Source organism: Oncorhynchus masou, chromosome 31, assembly GCF_036934945.1.
Source record: "Oncorhynchus masou masou isolate Uvic2021 chromosome 31, UVic_Omas_1.1, whole genome shotgun sequence".
NCBI lineage: Eukaryota > Metazoa > Chordata > Actinopteri > Salmoniformes > Salmonidae > Oncorhynchus > Oncorhynchus masou.
This window is the reverse complement of record NC_088242.1, coordinates 76,449,325-76,470,677: the sequence shown is the minus strand read 5'-3', so window position 1 is coordinate 76,470,677 and position 21,353 is coordinate 76,449,325. Positions and strand designations below refer to the sequence as shown.

Here is a 21,353-nt window from a genome sequence, read left to right as displayed (position 1 = left end):
AAACAAGTCCAACGCTCTCTGGCCTCTCATGTCTGCACTGGTTACCACCCTCTCTCCGAGCTGGAAGGGTGGCGGAGAAAGGGCATAATGGGCTACTTTCAGAACAAGCATTCCCTTTGGCTTGTAACGAGACTGTTGTAATGCTCAGCCACATTGAAATGACACAGAGTTCATCCCATCAGAGACGCACTGGACAGAATCAATAAAATCACAGGTACAAGGGCAGAGAGATAGAGGAATTGAGAAGTGAAGAGGTATGTAAAAAGTTAGCTCACGTGAAAGTTCAGCAATCAGCTGGTGTGTAGGTGTGTGTGTGTAGTGGACAGCCATCATGGCCACACACAAACAGCACTCATCCTAAATCAGCACTCACACATACACCTCCCCATCCAGAGTGGAGAGCATCTCCTTCTTAAGCACCAAAGTCATCACCATCACCCCATTAGTATTTCACAACCATTTTACTTCAGCAGGGATATTGCCCTATAAGCAGCTCTACATCATGTATCCTCACTCTCTTCTGTCAGATGGCTGGTCGGGATGAGGAGATGATGCCTTTGCAGGTTTCAGCAGCTCTCTCACACACACCACACACACACACACACACACACACACAGCAGTTCTTACTTATACGACGGGATGGAATCATCACAGACGACACTGGAACACAGACTTATAATGAGCACCATCTGTCATTAATTCACTCCCCATATACCCAAACACAACTTAAAGTCAGAGAATGATGGACCGGAGCAGAGAGCGAATGGAAAGAGAGATATACTGTCTGGCACTGAGACAGACAAGGCTGCCTGCTAGCAGTGCAGTATGGTCAGCCTCAGACAATCACTGGTTCCCTCTTTCTTTCTTTCTTTCTGGCTGCCTGGCTGTTTCTATTTGTACGGAGGATTTGGGAGTACCGGGCTTTGCAGCTCTTCCCCATCAATTACCTGCCTGACAGAAGGATGATCTGCGCATACAAACGAAGAGATGGGGACGTTGCGGAAACAGGACGACGGCAATCGCACTGCCACTCTCCTCCTGCATGACACGCTGTAATAGTGTGTGTGTGTGTGTGTGTGTGTGTGTGTGTGTGTGTGTGTGTGTGTGTGTGTGTGTGTGTGTGTGTGTGTGTGTGTGTGCTCATGACATCAAGACAGCCAAACACTGTCCACAAGTTTCTCATTCTCTCTCTACACTACAGTACCACAGGCACTCAAATAAGCCATTATTTAATTTTCCCAAGACAGTAGCCTTTTCAGTTGGCACATTTAATGAATTTATATCCATTGGCATTTTGTATAATTAGGCTACAACGGGCTGATATCAAACCTAGCTCTCTCCTTGTGGGGACATATTTACTCTAATTATCAGTTTCTTGCCCGGGAAAATGGTCCCCTCCTACCTATTGCTTCTTTCTCTCTTAAACCCATGAAAGTTAAATTGCTTTGCTCCAGTCAGAGAAAATATGGATGGTTAACTTTCCCCACAAGGTCAAACCCTCCCTGAACAGAGTTAAGACTTGGGTTGACCTTACAGTCCATTAAAGTCAACCGCTGAACCACAGTCATCAAGGGAGAGAGCACTGAAGATCTGCTCACTCCCTGCTTTGCTTAGTCTTACAGAAATGTGTCTGTGTGTGTTTTCGTCAGCAGCATCATTTACAGGAAGCTTTTACTCCAGTCTGGATGCCGTCAATACCAGCTACAACCAAATACATTTTTAAGAGCACTCTAACATCACAGGGTTGGCTATCTGCATCGATATCTTCCCTTCATTAAGCCACTGGAGAGCAAGACTTTCATCTCCTCCAACAGCTAATATCTCCAAAGGTACTCAACAGTACTAGACAAGCAGCTCATCATAACATGTAGGAGGATACTGGGGTCAAGTCACCTGACCTATGTGTTTATGGCCCAGGGCGGAGTATCGAGAAGCAATGATCCATAAAGACATGATAACAGGCTGTTTTTACGCTCATCTGTAACTCAGTCTCACACACAGCGCCAGGGGTGAGAGATACGCATCAGGTACATCTAGCACAGCTCAGAGCTGACATTGGGTGGAGCGCTGCACCCCTCACAAAGCGGAGAAAGAGAAAGAGCAGGAAGAGAGAGCGAGAGAGAGTGTGTTTCAGATCGCCATCAGCACTAATGACTGGCTTCCATCATTACTGTCAACATTACTGGCACTGTGTTGGGCTTATTGTGCTCCTTCACCAGACCTAATTATCACAAATTCAGGATCTTTAAAATACAAAGCTTTTCAAAACACCAGACACAGAGTGTTAGGAGGGATGTGGTCTAGCCTAATCTGTATCCAAAACCTCTCCAAAACGTTAATGTCCAATGCAAAGGTAAGCTAAAGGGTCAAGTGAGGGCATGGCTGGGGATTGTGTGTGGGTGAGGGACAGGTGTGTTTTTACTTGTTGGCTTAGCTAAGCTTGATAAGATCACAACAGATATTTTCTACCTTTTTACCTTTGTTTTCTAAATGTGGGAGTTCGTATCTTGAATTTTGGCAGTGTGTTTGTGTGTGTATCAAATCAAAATAGATGTGTCACATGCGCTGAATACAACAGGTGTAGTAGACCTTAGTGAAATTCTTACTTACATGCCCTTAACCAACAATACAGTTAAGAAAAATAAGTGTTAAGAAAGTAATTACTAAAATAAACTGAAGTAAATAATAATAATAATTAAGGGCAACAATAAAATAACAGCAGCGAGGCGATACAGGGTGTACCGGTACAGAGTCAATGAGCGGGGACACAGGTTAGTCGTGGTAATATGTATACTACCATTCAAAAGTTTGGGGTCATTTAGAAATGTCCTTGTTTTTAAAAAAAAGTTGAATTTGTTGTCCATTAAAATAATGTCAAATTGATCAGAAATACACTGTAGACATTGTTAATGTTGTAAATGACTATTGTAGCCAGAAACAGCAGACTTTTTGGGAATATCTACAAAGGGGGCCATTATCAGCAACCATCACTCCTGTGTTCCAATGGCATGTTGTGTTAGCTAATCCAAGTTAATCATTTTAAAAGGCTAATTGATCATTAGAAAACCCTTTTGCAATTATGTTAGCACAGCTGAAAATGGTTGTGCTGATTAAAGAAACAATAAAACTGGCCTTCTTTAGACTAGTTGAATATCCGGAGCATCATCATTTGTGAGTTCAATTATAGGCGCAAAATGGCCAGAAACAAAGACTTTCTTCTGAAACCAGTCAGTCTATTCTTGTTCTGAGAAATGAAGGCTATTCCATGCGATAAATTGCCAAAAACTGAAGATCTCGTACAACGCTGTGTACTACTACCTTCACAGAACAGCGCAAACTGGCACTAACCAGAATAGAAAGAGGAGTGGGAGGCCCCGGTGCACAACTGAGCAAGAGGACAAGTACATTAGAGTGTCTAGTTCGAGAAACAGACGCCTCACAAGTCCTCAACTGGCAGCTTCATCAAATAGTACCTGCAAAATACCGGTCTCAACGTCAAAAGTGAAGAGGTGACTGTAACATTTGCTTCCAACTCCCACCCTCAAACACGTAGATCCCCTGAACGTAAAATGAATTTAAGTTTCCCCGCATTAAAGTCCCCAACCACTATGAGCGCTACCTCATGATAAGCATGTTCTTGTTTGCTTGTGGTTGTATACAGCTCGTTGAGTGCAGTCTTAGTGCCAACATTGGTTTGTGGTGGTAAATAGACAGCTATGAAAAATATAGATTAAAAATCTCTTGGTAAATAATGCGGTCTACAGCTTATCATGAGATACTCTACCTCAGGCGAGCAAAACCTTGAGACTCCCTTAATATTAGATGTGTGTGTGTATGTGTGTGTATGTGTATGTGTGTGTGCGTGAGTGAACTGGCCAAGGGCAGTGAAGTGTGTGTAGTCCCCATCCCTGCACCTGTTTCTGCAGTAATAAATGGAGTTGACATGCAGCCATGGCTGTGTCCCTTTCTGTTTGCTGGATCAGTGGAGTGAGCTTCAGACAGGGGAGAAGAGGGTCACTGAGGTGGGCACACCTCCAGTCTCTCTGTAATCAGGAACCAAGGTAAAGCGTACTCTCCCATTCCCCCCTGAATGGCCACTTTAACATTCACCTGGACACTATGACCATAAAAGACCATGCCAACACCCCTTCACACTCACACTTCAAGCCGGCTTAGAGGGAACTTATGGCTGGGGGCAGTATTGAATAGCTTGGATGAATAAGGTGCCCAGAGTAAACTGCCTGCTACTCTGGCCCAGTTGCTAATATATGCATATTATTGGTAGATTTGGATAGAAAACACTCTGAAGTTTTTTTTTCCTTAAAATTATGTCTGTGAGTACAACAGAACTCATATGGCAGGCAAAAACCTGAGAAAAAATCCAAACAGGACTTTTGTAGTTTTTCAACTCATTGCCTATCGAATATACAGTGTCTATGGGGTCATATTGCACTTCCTAAGGCTTCCACTAGATGTCAACAGTCTTTAGAACCTTGTTTGATGCTTCTACTGTGAGGGAGGGGGGAATGGGAGCTGAATGAGTCAGAGGTCTGCCAGAGTGGCATGAGCTGACCACGCACGTTCACGTGAGAGTTAGCTTGCATTCCATTGCATTTCTGAAGACAAAGGAATTCTCTGGTTGGAACATTATTGAAGATTTATGATAAAAACATCTTAAAGATTGATTCTATACTTCGTTTGACATGTTTTTACGGACTGTAACGGAACTTTTGGACTCTCTGCTCGCGCCTCATGAATTTGGATTACTGGGCTAAACGCACGAACAATAAGGAGGTATTTGGACATAAATGATGGACGTTATCGAACAAATCAAACATTTATTGTGGAACTAGGATTCCTGGGGGTGCATTCTGATAAAGATCAAAGGTAAGTGAATATTTATAATGCTATTTCTGACTTTGTTGACTTCACAACATGCCGGATATTTGTATAGCTCGTTTTGTTGTCTGAGCGCTGTACTCAGATTATTGCATGGTGTGCTTTTTCGGTAAATCTTTTTTGAAATCTGACACAGCGGTTCCATTAAGGAGAAGTGGATCTAAAGTTCCATGCATAACAGTTATCTTTTATCAATGTTTATTATGAATATTTCTGTAAATTGATGTGGCTCTCTACAAAATCACTGGATGTTTTGGAAGCAAAACATTACTGAAAGTAACACACCAATGTCAACTGAGATTTTGGATGTCAATATGAACTTTATTGAACAAAACATACATGTATTGTGCAACATGAAGTCCTATGAATGTCATCTGATAAAGATCATCAAAGGTTAGTGATTAATGTGATCTCTATTTCTGCTTTTTGTGACTCCTCTCTTTGGCTGGAAAAATGGCTGTGTTTTTCTGTGATTAGGTGCAGAGCTAACATAATTGTTTGGTGTGCTTTCGCTGTAAAGCCTTTTTGAAATCGGACACTGTGGTGGGATTAACAACAAGTTTATCTTTAAAATGGTGTAAAATAGTTCTATGTTTGAGGAATTTTAATTATGAGATTTCTGTTGTTGTTTTGAATCTGACGCCCTGCACTTTCACTGGCTGTTGTCATATTGATCCGTTAACGGGATCTACATCATTTAATTAACACTCTGTTGACCACCAGCTCCATAAACGTCCAGAACAACAAATGTACCTGCTGTGCTCACTGACTCGCAGGTGTACCACTTTCTTTACCTTTATTTTTCATTTTTTATTCAAACCCACCTGCACTGTCCTGAGCCTTTTGGAAATACTTAGACAAGTGCATGAAATAGAATACAAAAAAGAAGACTCCAGTTACCCTAGATCACTTCATAGAAAGAGATTGAGAAATAGAATTCAGAGAGAGTCAGAGAGAGAGAAAGAGATGGGGGAGAAAGAGAGCCAAAAAGATAGAGAAATATGGGCACCTGCACCTCCCGGTTGTGCTGTGCTGTACTTATTCTGAATCATCATTGAGGCTCTCGACTGCTTACTGTTTCATTTCTAATACAGGGATTTATGGTGAGAGGGAATACACCATCAGCTTATTCTGGAGGCAAACTTGGCGCCCTGCCTGAGCTATAAGATAAATAAGAAACGTGGATGTTGTGTTGTCCTGGCGTTTGGTAAGCGTTGCTGTAGCGTCAGAGGAGAGTCGGAGGGCGAGCTGATTCCCTTGATGAAGCGGGCCAACTCTGACAGTAAAAGTATCGGACACAGTCTCACCAGACACAGAATTATTATTCTTTTTCTCCTTAGTTTACATGTCGCAGCCAGCGGCCTATTAACTCTATTTTCAATCTAACAATTTATGTTTGTGTCTCCCAGTTTAGCTAGAAAATTGCAGTATCAGTGGAAAGAGAACTGTGTACATTTTGCAGCAGTTTCGAGACTGTTATTAACCTTAGAGTGCTGATGATGTCATACTCTTAGCAAAAGGTGTGTAACAAACATCTTGTCTCGTCACACACTAATAACCATGTAATCTATCAACAGCAATACATATGGAAAGTAAAGCTCCCTATCGTGATGGGTAAAATTCTGAGGAAAAGCCCGTCATTAATTCGACACCTGCCTCTGCTTGAACCTCGCCCTTTGATGGAGAGAAATAAGAATGCGCAGCAACTGGGAATTCGTGGGAAGGCGCGCACCTTCAATGCAGTTGTTCTCCCACAAGTCTAGTTTACTAGGAACCCAGGTTTAATACAATACCATTGAAGGAGAAGAGATTCAACAACACTTGGAGGACAATGGAATTAAATGTTGTTTTTTAAAAGCTCCTTGCTAAATGTAGAACCAACGCATTTCGGCTTTCAACAGTTTTTCCCAACACATTCCATTAACAGCAACTGTTGAGTGCACGCACACCTTTGTAAAATGTCACCATGTTTCTATTCTATAAAATCAACTGATTCGCGATGACATGATGTAGCCTAGGCTATGCTTCATATTTTAATTGCGACTTAATTTTCCAATGATGAGCAACGGTTGGCCTACTACTTTGCTGTGTCACTATTCAGCAATATTGCCCTCTACCACTTTAAAAATAGTAAAATGTGACTGAGGGAGGCAGCTGCTCCAAGTTATCAGTCACTCCAAGTTATCAGTCACTCCAAATTAATGCCAGATAAGATCGGCAGCGAGCTATCAAAGAAAGTATAGCCTACATAAGAGGCTGTGTCAAAGGGAAACGGGGAGGGAAATATCTGAAATAAAATGCTTCTAAATTACATTCCTATCTTCCAACACCACCCTTGTTTTTGAAGTTAGAAGCTGACTCTGGGAGATCAGTTAGCGCTGATTGCCTTGAGAATCCTCCCCTCACACTGTTCGTTCACCCACATGAACACAGAGCCAAAGAAACGTTCAACTGGGTATCTGAGCGGAATATAGATGTGGCTGTTGACAAGAGTTCGTCCGTGATTTGCACATAGCTCCACACTTTCCCCTGTTCCGCCCATTGGGCGCCTATGTGAACGGCATCCGTAAAAAGACTGATTGACCACTGCAGATTAATGTCAAACTCGACACTCACCCCGAGACTACCAGGTGCTGCAAATGCAACATGTAACACATCATCGACTGCCTCCTAATCATATATTTCGTGGTATTCAGTTATTAATTCAATGTATGTGTACTGTTCTGAAATTATTAGGCTATATTGGCTTCATTTAGCTTCTCTTTAATTGTAGGTTTCATTCAATCTATAATATCGTAGGCCATAGCCTATGCAATGCAAATAATCATTACCCCTTTGCCGTTCATTAAGTGTGACATGTTAAAGTTCAGAATTTAAATCATTGATAAAGATCATAATTTAAATCATTGATGAACAGCTGCGGGAGAGCGCTGTGCAATGCCACATAAAATGTTCCAGCTTACCTGTGAGAGGAGGAACGCAATGAGGATACCGATGCTCATCTCCATGGTCTCAATTCTGTGGGAATAAATTCAAAACAAGGTACAGGATTGACCAGCTCTGCTCATAATTCCAGAGTCGAACTGCCAGTGCGAGAGTAAAAGAGCTTGCCGCGAGCTGCCAACTTCCCAAATAGAACTGCAGCCTCTAAGCATTGGATAGAGGCGCGGAGTCCACAACCAATAGATTTATAGGGGGATTTTTTATATCCACCGGCGTCTGTATGAATCAGAAAAATTATAGGGTTCGAATTGTATTATATACAGACAAATGACATGGACTGACTCACATTCATATGTGTTCGAAAAGTGTATTCTATATAATTAGTCAGAAATAAACGTTGGATGTAGGCAAACAAATTATTGATCTTTAAATAAAGGGTACTATGTCTGCATATCAGATGAGAAGATGTATGTCTTAATGCAAGATATGTAATTTAAAATGAAAGAGCGAGAGAACATAGCCTATATCACATAGCCCAATAAAATGAACACAATATGTGTTGACACATGCAATGTTTCACGAGACTACATTCTTGAAGAAGCACTGGCAGAACCGTACACCTTTCTCTTTTTCTCATCTCACTATTCTTCATTTGGAAATATGTGGGAGTTTGACAGCCCTTCAGAAGTGGCATTTTATTCCCTCAGTCTGCGTGCCTCGAGCGTCGGGGCATGTTTTTTTTGCCAAAGACAAGAGACGTGACCGTTGCATCGAAGGTTGCGTTTGGGTGGAAAATATAGCCTCTAAACGCGATTGACCGGGAACCCCTGAGAAACTGATGCTTGCTGTGACCTCACTTTGGTAAATCGAACACATGTTAGTTGAGAAAAATATTGCTTGTTGTGAACACAGAACGTGTTATTTATGGCTAGGGTAGAAAAGAAGAATGCTATTTGATGGGTCATATAGATTGGAGAGAGAAAGATCGAGAGGACTTGTTTAAAGACTTGACCATTTTAATTGTGCCTAAGAACGTTATATAACATGGAATATGAGTTGAATGGTTGATTTGTTAAATTACCTGCTTTACAAAAATCTATGTTGAGATTATGTGCAACATGTGCAACATGAAGGCCATGGGTTTGGTTTGAGGAGAGGAAAAAACCCACACCTCTCAGTGAAGGTTATCTTGTGAATACAAAACATTTCCATTTTAGGACCCAAGCTCAGGTGTCTTATACTGCTGCCCATCTCTCCTTCTTAGGTGGCAAAGCTGTCATGAAGTTGATCTTCATGCAAAGTACCCTTCAGACTTCTAATGGCAGACAAATCAATCTGGAGAGGGATGACACCGGGGGATGTTCCTGAAGAGAGAGATGAGATGAACTTTGAACCAAGAGAGAATTTAAAAAATAAGTGTTAAAAATCTCAGAGCCCCACAGAGACATAGGTTCACAAGGATGCATATTATGACGATGAAGGATTTGTGCTAATATCCATTGTGAGTAGGGAAGGAAAAAGGCCATGCCACCCAACAAAGATATGTTTCCTGTATTCCTTCTGCTCAGGAAGCAGTCAGATTTCTTTACTCTTCTCTCCGGATGTGAAACATGACGCTGAGAATAGTTGTGACGGTCAGAGGAATTGCTTACCAAGACAATGTTGCACAATTATTGCGCCATATTTACTTATCTAAAGAATAGGAGGGGAAACGGCACATCAACATGGCTCTGATGGCTCTGTTTCAGGTCCAGAAGTTCTGGTTATCAAATTCTATAAATGAGGTGAAATAGGAAGTATGGTAATAATTCATGAAATATGACATAATGGTGGATCAGAAGTGAAATGTCAAAGAGAACAACATTTCTGGTGACACATTCTTAAAATACCTTTGATATTTTAGATGTTGAAAATTGAAATTGTTTTGTTAAATGTGAAGACTTCAGTCTGAATTTCATGCTTGAGAGACTACAAATCAAAGTGGAACCTTTGCATACTGAAAAGCCATTCGGGGCTTTACTAAATCAACTTGACAGGCTTTACAGATTTCGCCTTCATTAGGCTACTACATGCATCAGTCACTTATTCATTGATTTCTAATGTTGAATAAAAGACTAATATTCTAATAGTCAAATTAACTAATATTCTAATAAACTAAATTAATGACTGCAAATCAGGTACATGTCTTCTGTTTTGATGACAAGATTGTCCTTGTTGTGTTCTTAATTTATTACTAATGTGAGTGTCTCTACATACCAAACACTGCAGCTCATGTTTGGTTGAGGACTTTACGGAACTTGGCTTTAAAAACTTCTTATGGCTGCAGGGGCAGTATTGAGTAGCTTGGATGAAAGGTGCCCAGAGTACAGTCTCAGTTGCTAATATAAGCATATTATTATTAGTATTGGATAGAAACTCTGAAGTTTCTAAAACTGTTTGAACTGTGTCTGTGAGTATAACAGAACTCCCAAGGCAGGCAAAAACCTGAGAAGAAATCCAAACAGGAAGTGAGAAATCTGAGGTTGGTCGATTTTCAACTCAGGCCCTATTGAATTCACATTGGGATATGAATGAAGTTGCACATCTTAGGGCTTCCACTAGATGTCAACTGTCTTTAGAAACTTGAATGAGGCTTCTACTGTGTTGTGTGACTGAATAAGAGCTGAATGAGTCAGGTTACTGGCAGAGAGCCATTTCCTGGTCAAGCGCATTCCACATGATATCGACTTGCGTTCCTCCTGTAGACACAAAGGAATTCTCCGGTTGGAAAATTATTGAAGATTTATGATAAAAACATCCTAATTATTGATTCTATACTTAGTTTGAACTGTTTCTTCGACCTGTAATATAACTTTTTGACGTTTTTGTCCGAAGTTTTTGTCCAAACGCACGAGCGTTTGGATATGTGTACCTAACGCTAACAAAAGTAGCTACTTGGACATAAATAACGGACATTATCGAACAAATCAAGCATTTATTGTGGAACTGTGATTCCTGGGAGTGCATTCTGATGAAGGTCATCAAAAGTAAGGGAATATTTATCATGTAATTTCTGGTTTCTGTTGACTCCAACATGGCGGCTAATTTGATTAATTTTCTGAGCGCTGTACTCATATTATTGCATGGTTTCCTTTTCCATTAATTAAAAAAAAATCTGACACAGCGGTTGCATTAAGGAGAGGTATATCTATAATTCCATGTGTATAACTTGTATTATCATCAACATTTATGATGAGTATATCTGTTGAATCGATGTGGTTATGCAAAATCACTGGATGTTTTTGGAACTCGTGAACGTAACGCGTCAATGTATACTCTGATTTTTTTTTAAATAAATTTGAACTTTATCAAACAAAACATACATGTATTGTGTAACATTAAGTCCTATGAGTGTCATCTGATGAAGATCATCAAATGTTAGTGATTCATTTTATCTCTATTTGTGCTTTTGTGACTCCTCTCTTTGGCTGGAAAAATGGCTGTGTTTTTCTGTTGCTTGGTGTAGACCTAACATAATAATTAGTGGTGCTTTCGCTGTAAAGCATATTTGAAATTGGACACTGTGGTGGGATTAACAACAAGATTACCTTTAAAATGGTATAAAATATATGTATGTTTGATGAATTTTAATTGTGATATTTCTGTTGTTTTGGATTTGGCGCCCTGCACTTTCACTGGCTGTTGTCATATCATCCCGTTAACGGGATTGCAGGAGTAAGAACTTTTAAACATGGTGCTGAAAAGCAGATAGGATAGAATAAATCTTACTTGCAGTAATCCTCTTGGCCCCCTTGGAAGCATAGGGCATACTCCATGGCTCCTCCCCTCAGTAGAAAGATGGGAGATGTATTATGATCCTCTTGGGTTTGACCTATCAAGCTGCTGGGAAGGAGGAGAGAGGAAAGTTAGGACGAGAGGTTAGAGACTCGACTGCCTGGTAACCCCCTTAGGACCCATAGGACCAGAGGCTAGATTAACTTTAAGCAAACCCTGGGGCAGAGAGCAAGTGCACCCTGGACTGGACCAGGAAATAGAGTAATAATTTTACAGTATCAACTGTGTCTCAGAGAAGCAGGGGTCAATAGTACATTGTGAAATTCACCGTGGAGTGTTGTAGCTTTACCGAAATAATGTATGGATTTTTAGTTATTGTGGAAATTCAGGAGCTTTAATTTATTATCTTAACATTGAATTGGTAGCACAATTATAGCATCAACCATCAATTGAAGACCATTGTGAAAACTGGTCTATAAATAAATGTGAATAATTTACAGTTATGGATAGCTTTTTGAATGATTGAGGGATATTGATTCAGCATAGTGAAATCTGTCCACCCATGAGAATACTGATTCCCTCTGTACTGAACCCAAACTAAACTGAGGTGAATCAAACCATCTATGCATGTTCTAAATGATTTGCATTCATTTGTTTAATCATCTGGAACAAAAACAAGAACACACAGGGGACACACGGACTGAAGAGCCTGATTTGGTTGAATTATACTGCAGCGCACCACTGGATGCAGACAGACAGACCACCTCTCAAGGCCCGAGCACCACTAATGAAACATAACATATATTCATTCCTTAATCAGCCGTCCGCGAACACTGTGTCAATTCGTTTCAGAGGAATTTCATAAGAAATCAAAGCATTCATATGAATTAGACCGGATGCAAAATCTCATTTGAATGACTCAATGGTGTGTAAAGGTGGATTGGAGTTGGTCTGTCTCCAAGGTGTTATTCTCCTATCTGACCACTAGGTGGGAATGAAGTCGTCCTACTCCTTTCTTGATCCGGTGCTGGCAGCAGCGGAGCTTTGTGGCCAAAGAGGGAGTTGAGTTTTGGGCCTGTTGGAGCAAATGTATGGTCTGACTTCTGTCGGTTGATCACACCTTGCATTCTCTTCATTACTTACCTCAACTCTGGACAATTCTCGACAGCACACCTATCTCTTTAAGTGACTCAAATGTTTTTCCTATCCAAAATTTGGGTTGTGTGTAAAGTATCCCTGCTAGGTGACTGAGGATGCTCTCAGACCCATAAAATTAGTTATGTGGGCCTTAGACTAGGGTTTGGCTGGTTTACGTTCTCCCATTGCTCTCCAGTATTGGGAGTATGCATGCTGATTTTGGCCACCAGCTATACGGTGTTCCCTCCAACACATTGGTGTGGCTTGCTTCTGGGTTAAGAGGGCAGTGCGGCTTGGCGGAGTCCTGTTTTGTAATACGCATGGCTCGACCTTCCTCTGTACAGGAGTTGCAGCGATGGGACAAGATTGTAACTACCAATTGGGGAGAAAAAAAATTGTAAAAAAATAGTTATGTGGCAACAGGAAGTTAATACTATGCTGGGTGTACACCACATGACTTTCAAAATACTAACATTGCTGAGCCTAATTTTAAACCACCATATTTATATATATATAGATATTTACACTTATCTCAGCTCGCTGGTCACTATAGCATCCCCCACCTGTGGCACGCACTCCAGCAGGTATATCTCTTTGGTCACCCCCAAAACCAATTCTTTCTTTGGCCGCCTCTCCTTCCAGTTCTCTGCTGCCAATGACTGGAACGAACTACAAAAATCTCTGAAACTGGAAACACTTATCTCCCTCACTAGCTTTAAGCACCAGCTGCCAGAGCAGCTCACAGATTACTGCACCTGTACATTGCCCACCTATAATTTAGCCCAAACAACCACCTCTTTCCCTACTGTATTTATTTATTTTATTTATTTATTTTGCTCCTTTGCACCCCATTATTTTTTTTATCTCTACTTTGCACATTCTTCCACTGCAAATAAACCAGTGTTTTACTTGCTATATTGTATTTACTTTGCCACCATGGCCTTTTTTTGCCTTTACCGCCCTTATCTCACCTAATTTGCTCACATTGTATATAGACTTATTTTTCTACTGTATTATTGACTGTATGTTTGTTTTACACCATGTGTAACTCTGTGTCGTTGTATGTGTCGAACTGCTTTGCTTTATCTTGGCCAGGTCGCAATTGTAAATAAGACCTTGTTCTCAACTTGCCTACCTGGTTAAATAAAAGGTGAAATAAATAAATATATTTTATATATATATATTTTCTGTTGTTTTTTTTCTTCTCGTGCCAACGTAGTGGTATAAACCTTAATTGCGCCGACGAATAGAACTGCTGTTGTCCGAGCCATTAGGAAACTTTGCTGAATTTAGTGTTTTATATGTTATTTCTTACATTATTAGCCCAGGAAATATTTGGTGTCATTACATACAGCCGGGAAGAACTTTTGGGTATCAGAGTGACTGTAACTCATGAGCATTACCAGCATTACGACCAGGAATACGACTTTCTCGAACCGGATCCTTGGTTCGTATCCCCCAGTGCAATTGAACTATTCCCAGAGACTGTTCCAAAACTGTTCCCAGAGGCTGTTCCAAAAAGGCAATCGAAGAGGACTTTTAGTCTGACTCAGGAGTCGAGCACACCACCCATCGCTTCCGAGTATTTTACTCGTTAATGTTCTGTCTCTGTATAATAAAGTTGACGAGCTCAGGGCAAAGATTTCCTTCCAGAGAGACATCAGGGATTGTAACATTCTCTATTTCATTCTCTGTTGCTCTCACGGGATATACTCTCTGAGTCGCTCCAGCCAGTTGGGATCTCAGTTCATCGCTCAGACAGGAAAAAATATACCTTGGGAAGAAGAAGGGCAGCGGAGTATGTTTCATGATTAATTACTCATGGTGTGATTGTGATAACATACAGGAACTCAAATTATTTTATTGATCCCACAACCAAAGGCCAACCATATTACAGTACCTCCCAAGATAATTCTTTCCTGTTATAGTCACAGCCGTGTATAATCCCCCGTAAGCGGATATCACGATGGCCCTCAAAGAACTTCACTGGACTTTATGCAAACAGGAAACCACATATCCTGAGGCCGCATTTATTGTAGCTGGGGATTTTATCAATGCAAATTTGAGGAAAACGTTACTGAAGTTTTATCAACACATTGACTGTAGTACTGGCGCTAATAAAACACTCGACCACTGCTACACCAACCTCCGGGATACCAACAAGGCCCTCCCTTCGGCAAATCTGATCATGACTCGATTTTTCTCCTCCCTTCCTACAGGCATAAACTCAAACAGGAAGTACCTGTGCTAAGGACTTCAATGCTGGTCTGACCAATCAGAATCCATGCTTCAAGATTGTTTTGATCAAGTGGACTGGGATATGTTCCGGGTAGGCTCCGAGAACAAAAGACAAATGTACTGATATGGTGACTGAGTTTATCAGGAAGTGTATAGGAGACGTTGTACCCACTGTGACGATAAAAACCTACCAAATCAGAAATTGTGAATAGATGGCAACATTCAGCAAAACTGAAAGCGCGACCTATCGCATTTAACTATGGCAAGGTGACTGGGAATATGGACGAATACAAACAGTGTAGTTATTCCCTGCGTATGGCAATCAAACAGGCAAAACATCAGTATAGAGACAAAGTCGAGTCGCAATTCAACGGCTCAGAAACGAGAAGTATGTGGCAGGGTCTACAGACAATCACGGACTACAAAGGGAAAATCAGCCACATCGAGGACACCGACGTCTTGCTTCTGGACAAGCTAAACACCTTCTTCACTCGCTTTGAGGTTAACATAATGCCACCAATGCGGCCCGCTACAAAGGACTGTGGGCTCTCCTTCTTTGTGGTCGACGTGAGTAAGACAATCGTGTTAACCCTCACAAAGATGGCGGCCCAGACAGCATCCCTAGCCCCGTCCTCAGAGCATGTGCAAACCAGATGGCTGGAGTGTTTTTACGAACATATTCAATCTCTCCCTATCCCAGTCTGTTGTCCCCACATGCCTCAAGATGTCCACCATTGTTCCTGTACCCAAGAAAGCAAATGTAACTAAATGACTAGTACTCACTTCTGTCATCATGAAGGTTTGAGAGACTAGTCAAGGATCATGTCACCTCTACCTTATCTGACACCCTAGACCCACTTCAATTTGCTTACTGCCCCCAACAGATCCACAAACGACACAATCGACATTGCACTGCACACTGTTCTATCCCATCTGGATAAGAGGAACACCTAATGTACGTAAGAATGCTCTTTGTTGTCTATAGCTCAGCATTCAACACCTCAGTACCCACCAAGCTCATTATTAAGATCAAGGCCCTGGGTCTGAACCCCGCCCTGTGCAACTGGTTCCTGGACTTCCTGACAGGCCACCCCCAGGTAGGAAACAACACCTCCACTTCGCTGATCCTCAACTCTGGGGCCCCACAAGGATGCGTGCTTAACCCCCTCCTTTACTCCCTGTTCATCCATGACCACGTGACCACGCACACCTCCAACTCAATCATCAAGTTTGCAGATGACACAACAGTAGCAGGCCTGATTACCAACAATGATGAGACAAGGAGGAGGTGAGGGCCCTGGGAGTGTGGTGCCAAGAAAATAATCTCTCACCCAATGTCAACAAAACAAAGGATCATGGACTTCAGGAAACAGCAGAGGGAGCACCCTCCTATCCATATCAATGGGACCGTAGTGGAGAAGGTAGAAAGCTTCAAGTTCCAAGGTGTACACATCACTGACAAACTAAAATGGTCCACCCACACAGAGAGTGTGGTGAATAAGGTGCAACAGCGCCTCTTCAACCTCAGGAGACTGAAGAAATTTGGCTTGGCACCCAAAACCCTCACAAACTTTCACAGATGCACAATTGAGAGCATCCTGTCGGGCTGGATCACCGCCTGGTATAGACCAGTTTTCACCGCCCGCAACCACAGGGCTCTCCAGAGGATGGTTTGGTCTGTCCCAACGCATCATCGAGAGCAAACTACCTGCTCTCCAGCACACCTACAGCACCCGATGTCACAGGAAGGCCAAAAACATAATCAAGGATAGCAAACATCTTAGCCAATGCCTGTTCACCCTGCTATCAGCCAGGAGGCGAGGTCAGTACAGGTCCATCAAAGCTGTGACCGAAAGATTGAAAAACATTTTCTATCTCAAGGCCATCACTGTTAACCTTGTTGTCCTCTTTAGCCTTGTCTACAAGGATTGCTTCAACCGGGTATGATCAAAAACCATTTTTCGAAGGGCTCTTTGTTGTCAATTTTTTTTTTTTTACATCTGATGCATAGGCCAAATTTGAATGCTGCTTGACAAGCCAGGGGTTATACTTTTCTCCAAGCACTTTGTCGGTGGATGCACTGCCCCCCTCCCCCCAGCTCCCCATCTCCTGCTGAGTCTGACTTGCAAGTAGGCCTACTAGCTAGTGGAAGTGCGGGTGGTGATACTGAACTGGCGGGATTAGCATCGCCATCAGGAACAATTTTCCCCACATTCCTCTCCTCTGGCACTGACAGTTCTCTAGCTGTTCTATTCACCAATTTTCTCTGGATTTTTGGGACAAAAAAAATGATAAACTCAATTGCCTTTTCTCATTAAATTTTATTTGGCTTTCACAAGATACAAATTCAGTTGGGAGACAACTCAACTAGGCTACATGACGCAATTACGTAGGGACCTCTAATGCAGGCAAACTTACATTTGTTTTACCAGCATGTCATGTGTGCAACCAGAGGAAAAAAAACTATAGACCACCTTTACTCCACACACAGAGACGCTGTAACGATCTTCTTCATCTGAGGAACAGGAAAGATTGGACCAAAACGCAGCGTGGTAAGTGTCCATGTTAATTTAATATTACTGAACACGAAATACAAAATAACAAAGTGAAACAACAAATCAAAACAGTCCTGAAAGGCGACAACACAAAACAGGAAACAACTACCCACAAACACCAGGTGGGAAAAGGCTACCTCAGTATGGTTCTCAAACAGAGACAACGATAGACAGCTGCCTCTGATTGGGAACCATACCAGGCCAAACACATAGAAAAGAAAACATATAAAAACAACAGAATGCCCACCCCAACTCACGCCCTGACCAAACCAAAATAGAGACATAAAAAAGGAACTAGGGTCAGGGCGTGACAGTACCCACCCACCCCCCAAAGGTGCGGACTCCAGCCGCAAAACCTAAACCCATAGGGGGGGGGTCTGGGTGGGCATCTATCGACGGTGGCGGCTCTGGCGCGGGACGTGGACCCCACTCCACCTTAGTCTTGGCCCACTTAGGTGGCGCCTCTGGAGCGCCGACCCTTGCCGCTGACCCCGGACTGGGGACCCTCGCAGCGGGCCACGAATAGGCGGGAGACTCTGGCGGCGCTGGACAGGAGGGAGACTCTGGAAGTAGAAGACGCAGACAGCCTGGTCCGTGGGGCTGCCACAGGGCCCACCAGGCTGGGGAGACCTACAGGAGGCCTGGTGCGTAGAGGAGGCACCGGAAAAACCAGGCTGTGGGGGAGCACTGGAGCTCGGGTGCGCAGCCTTGGCACCACTCCTCCAGGCTGAATAACCACTTTAGTCCGGCCCCTCCAGAGTGCAGGCACACGTCGAACCGGGCTGTGAGGGAGCACTGGAGATATGGTGCTTACCACTCGCACCTCTCCATTAGGCTCAATGCCCACTTTCGCACGGCACGGGCGGAGCTCAGGCATAGGACGAACAGCACCCTCCCAGTGCCCTGGAGACACGGTACGCAGAGCCGGCGCAGGATACCCTGAGCTGAAACAGCGCACCCGTGACCAAACACGCTGGGCTGGCATATTCCGCCCTGGCTGGAAGCCTACTCTCGCATGGCACTTGCGGGGAACAGGTCTATAGCGCTCCGGGCATGAGCGCGCATTGGCGACACTGTGCGCTTCACCGCATAACACAGTGCCTAACCAGTACTACGCTGCTTCCGGTAAGCATGGGGAGTTGGCTCAGGTCTATCGCCTGACTCCGCCACTCTGCGCCGACTTACCTCATATCGGCGCCTTTCCGCTTTTGCCGCCTCCAGTTCAGCTTTCAGGCGGCGATATTCCCCAGCCTGACTCCAGTGTCACTTACCGTCCAATATCTCCTCCCAAGTCCAGGAGTCCCGAACCCTCTGCTCCTCCTTACCACGCTGCTTGATCCGTTGGTGGTGGGTTGTTCAGTAATGATCTTCTTCATCTGAGGAACAGGAAAGATCGGTGTCCATGTGTCCATGTTAATTTAATATAACTGAACACGAAATACAAAATAACAAAGTGAAACAATGAAAATCGAAACAGTCCTGAAAGGTGAAACAGGCCCAACACATAGAAAAGAAAACATAGTAAAACAACATAGAATGCCCACCCCAACTCACGCCCCAACCAAACCAAAATAGATACATAACAAAGGAACTAAGGTCAGGGCGTGACAGACGCATTCAAAGCTCTCCCTCGCCCTCCATTTGGAAAATCTGACCATAATTATAACCTCCTGAGTCCTGCTGACAAGCAAAAACTAAATCAGGAAGTACCAGTGACTCGCTCCATACAGAATTTGTCAGATGACACGGATGCTACGCTACAGGACTGTTCTGCTAGAATTCATCTAATGGCATTGACAACTGAACGTACATATCCCAACCAGAAGCAATGGTTTACAGGGAAAGTCCGCACCGAGCTAAAGTCTAGAGCTGCTGCTTTCAAGGAGCCGGACACAAATCCGGACACTAATAAGAAATCCCGCTACGCCCTCAAATTAACCATCAAACAGGCAATGCCTCAATACAGGACTAATATTGACTCCTGCTACACCGGCTCTAATGATTGTCAGATGTTGCAGGGCTTGTTAGATGTGGCAGGGCTGTAGATCTGTTGGAGTTACCCACTCCAACAGATCTACAGATGATGCAATCTCAATCGCACTCCACATTGCCATTTCCTGCTTGGACAAAAGGAACACCTATGTGAGAATGCTGTTCATTGACTACAGCTCAGCATTCAACACCATAGTGCCCACAAAGCTCATCACTAAGCCAAGGACCCTGGGACTAAACACCTTCCTCTGCAACTGGATCCTGTACTTCCTGGCAAGCCGCCCCCAGGTGGTAATGGTAGGCAACAACACATCTGCCACTCTGATCCTCAACACTGGGGCCCCTCAGCGGTGATGCATCCTGACCGGTTGCATCACGGCCTGGTATGGCAACTGCTCGGCATCTGACCGTTAGGCAATACTGAGGGCAGGGTGTATGGCCCAGTACATTCCCGGGGGCAAGCTTCCTACCGTCCAGGATCTACAGTTGAAGTCGGAAGTTTACATACACTTAGGTGTGAGTCATTAAAACTTATTTTCAACCACTCAAAAAATGTCTTGTTAACAAACTATAGTTTTGGCATGTTGGTCAGGACATCTACTTTGTGCATGATACAAGTAGGTTTTCCAGCAATTGTTTACAGACAGATTATTTCACTTATAATTCACGTAATCACAATTCCAGTGGTTCAGAAGTTTACATACACTAAGTTGATTGTGCCTTTAAACAGCTTGGAAAATTCCAGAAAATGATGTCATGGCTTTAGAAGCTTCTGATAGGCTAATTGACATCATTTGAGTCAATTGGAGGTGTACCTGTGGATGTATTTCAAGGCCTACCTTCAAACTCAGTGCCTCTTTGCTTGACATCATGGGAAAATCAAAAGAAATCAGCCAAGGCATCAGAAGAATATTGTAGACCTCCAGTCTGGTTCATCCTTGGGAGCAATTTCCAAATGCCTGAAGGTACCACGTTCATTTGTGCAAACAATAGTATGCGTGTATAAACACCATGGGACTATGCAGCGATGAGATGACCGTACTTTGGTGCAAAAAGTGCAAATCAATCTCAGACCAACAGCAAAGGACCTTGTGAAGATGCTGGAGGAAACAGGTACAAAAGTTTCTATATCAACAGTAAAATGAGTCCGATATCGACATAACCTGAAAGGCCACTCAGCAAGGAAGAAACCACTGCTTCAAAACCGCCATAAAGCCAGATTATGGTTTGCAACTGCACATGGGCACAAAAATCTTACTTTTTGGAGAAATGTCCGGTCTGATGAAACAAAAAAAGGACTGTTTGGCCATAATGACCATTGTTATGTATTGAGGAAAAAGGGGGAGGCTTGCAAGCTGAAGAACACCATCCCAACTGTGAAGCACGGTGGTGGCAGCATCATGTTGTGGGGGTACTTTGCTGCAGGAGGGACTGGTGCACTTCACAAAATAGATGGCATCACGAGGGAGGAAAATTATGTGGCTATATTGAAGCAACATCAAGATATCAGTCAGAAGTTAAAGCTTGGTCGCAAATGGGTCTTCCAAATGGACAATGACCCCAAGCATACTTCCAAATTTGTGGCAAAATGGCAAAGTCAAGGTATTGGTGTCGACATCACAAAGCCCTGACCTCAACCCTATAGAAAATGTGTGGGCAGAACTGAAAAAGCGTCTGCATGCAAGGAGGAAAACAAACCTGACTCAGTTACACCAGCTCTGTCAGGAGGAATGGTTCAACATTCACCCATCTTAAATACTAATTGAGTGTACGTGTAACGGGAGATTTCTTCATCTGAAGAGGAGTAAGGATCGG

At 43.0% G+C, this 21,353-nt stretch overlaps 1 protein-coding gene across 1 annotated transcript in view; it reads right to left on the bottom strand.

Annotated features, from left to right (window-relative positions):
- Positions 1–8,006, bottom strand: part of LOC135524456 (cadherin-13-like) — a 579,537-nt gene extending 571,531 nt beyond the window's left edge. Inside the window, exon 1 of the mRNA XM_064952007.1 lies at positions 7,863–8,006. Within this exon, the coding sequence (XP_064808079.1) occupies positions 7,863–7,907 (45 nt within the window). The 5' untranslated portion in view covers positions 7,908–8,006. The remainder of the gene's footprint in view (positions 1–7,862) is intronic.
- Positions 8,007–21,353: the final 13,347 nt, after the last annotated feature.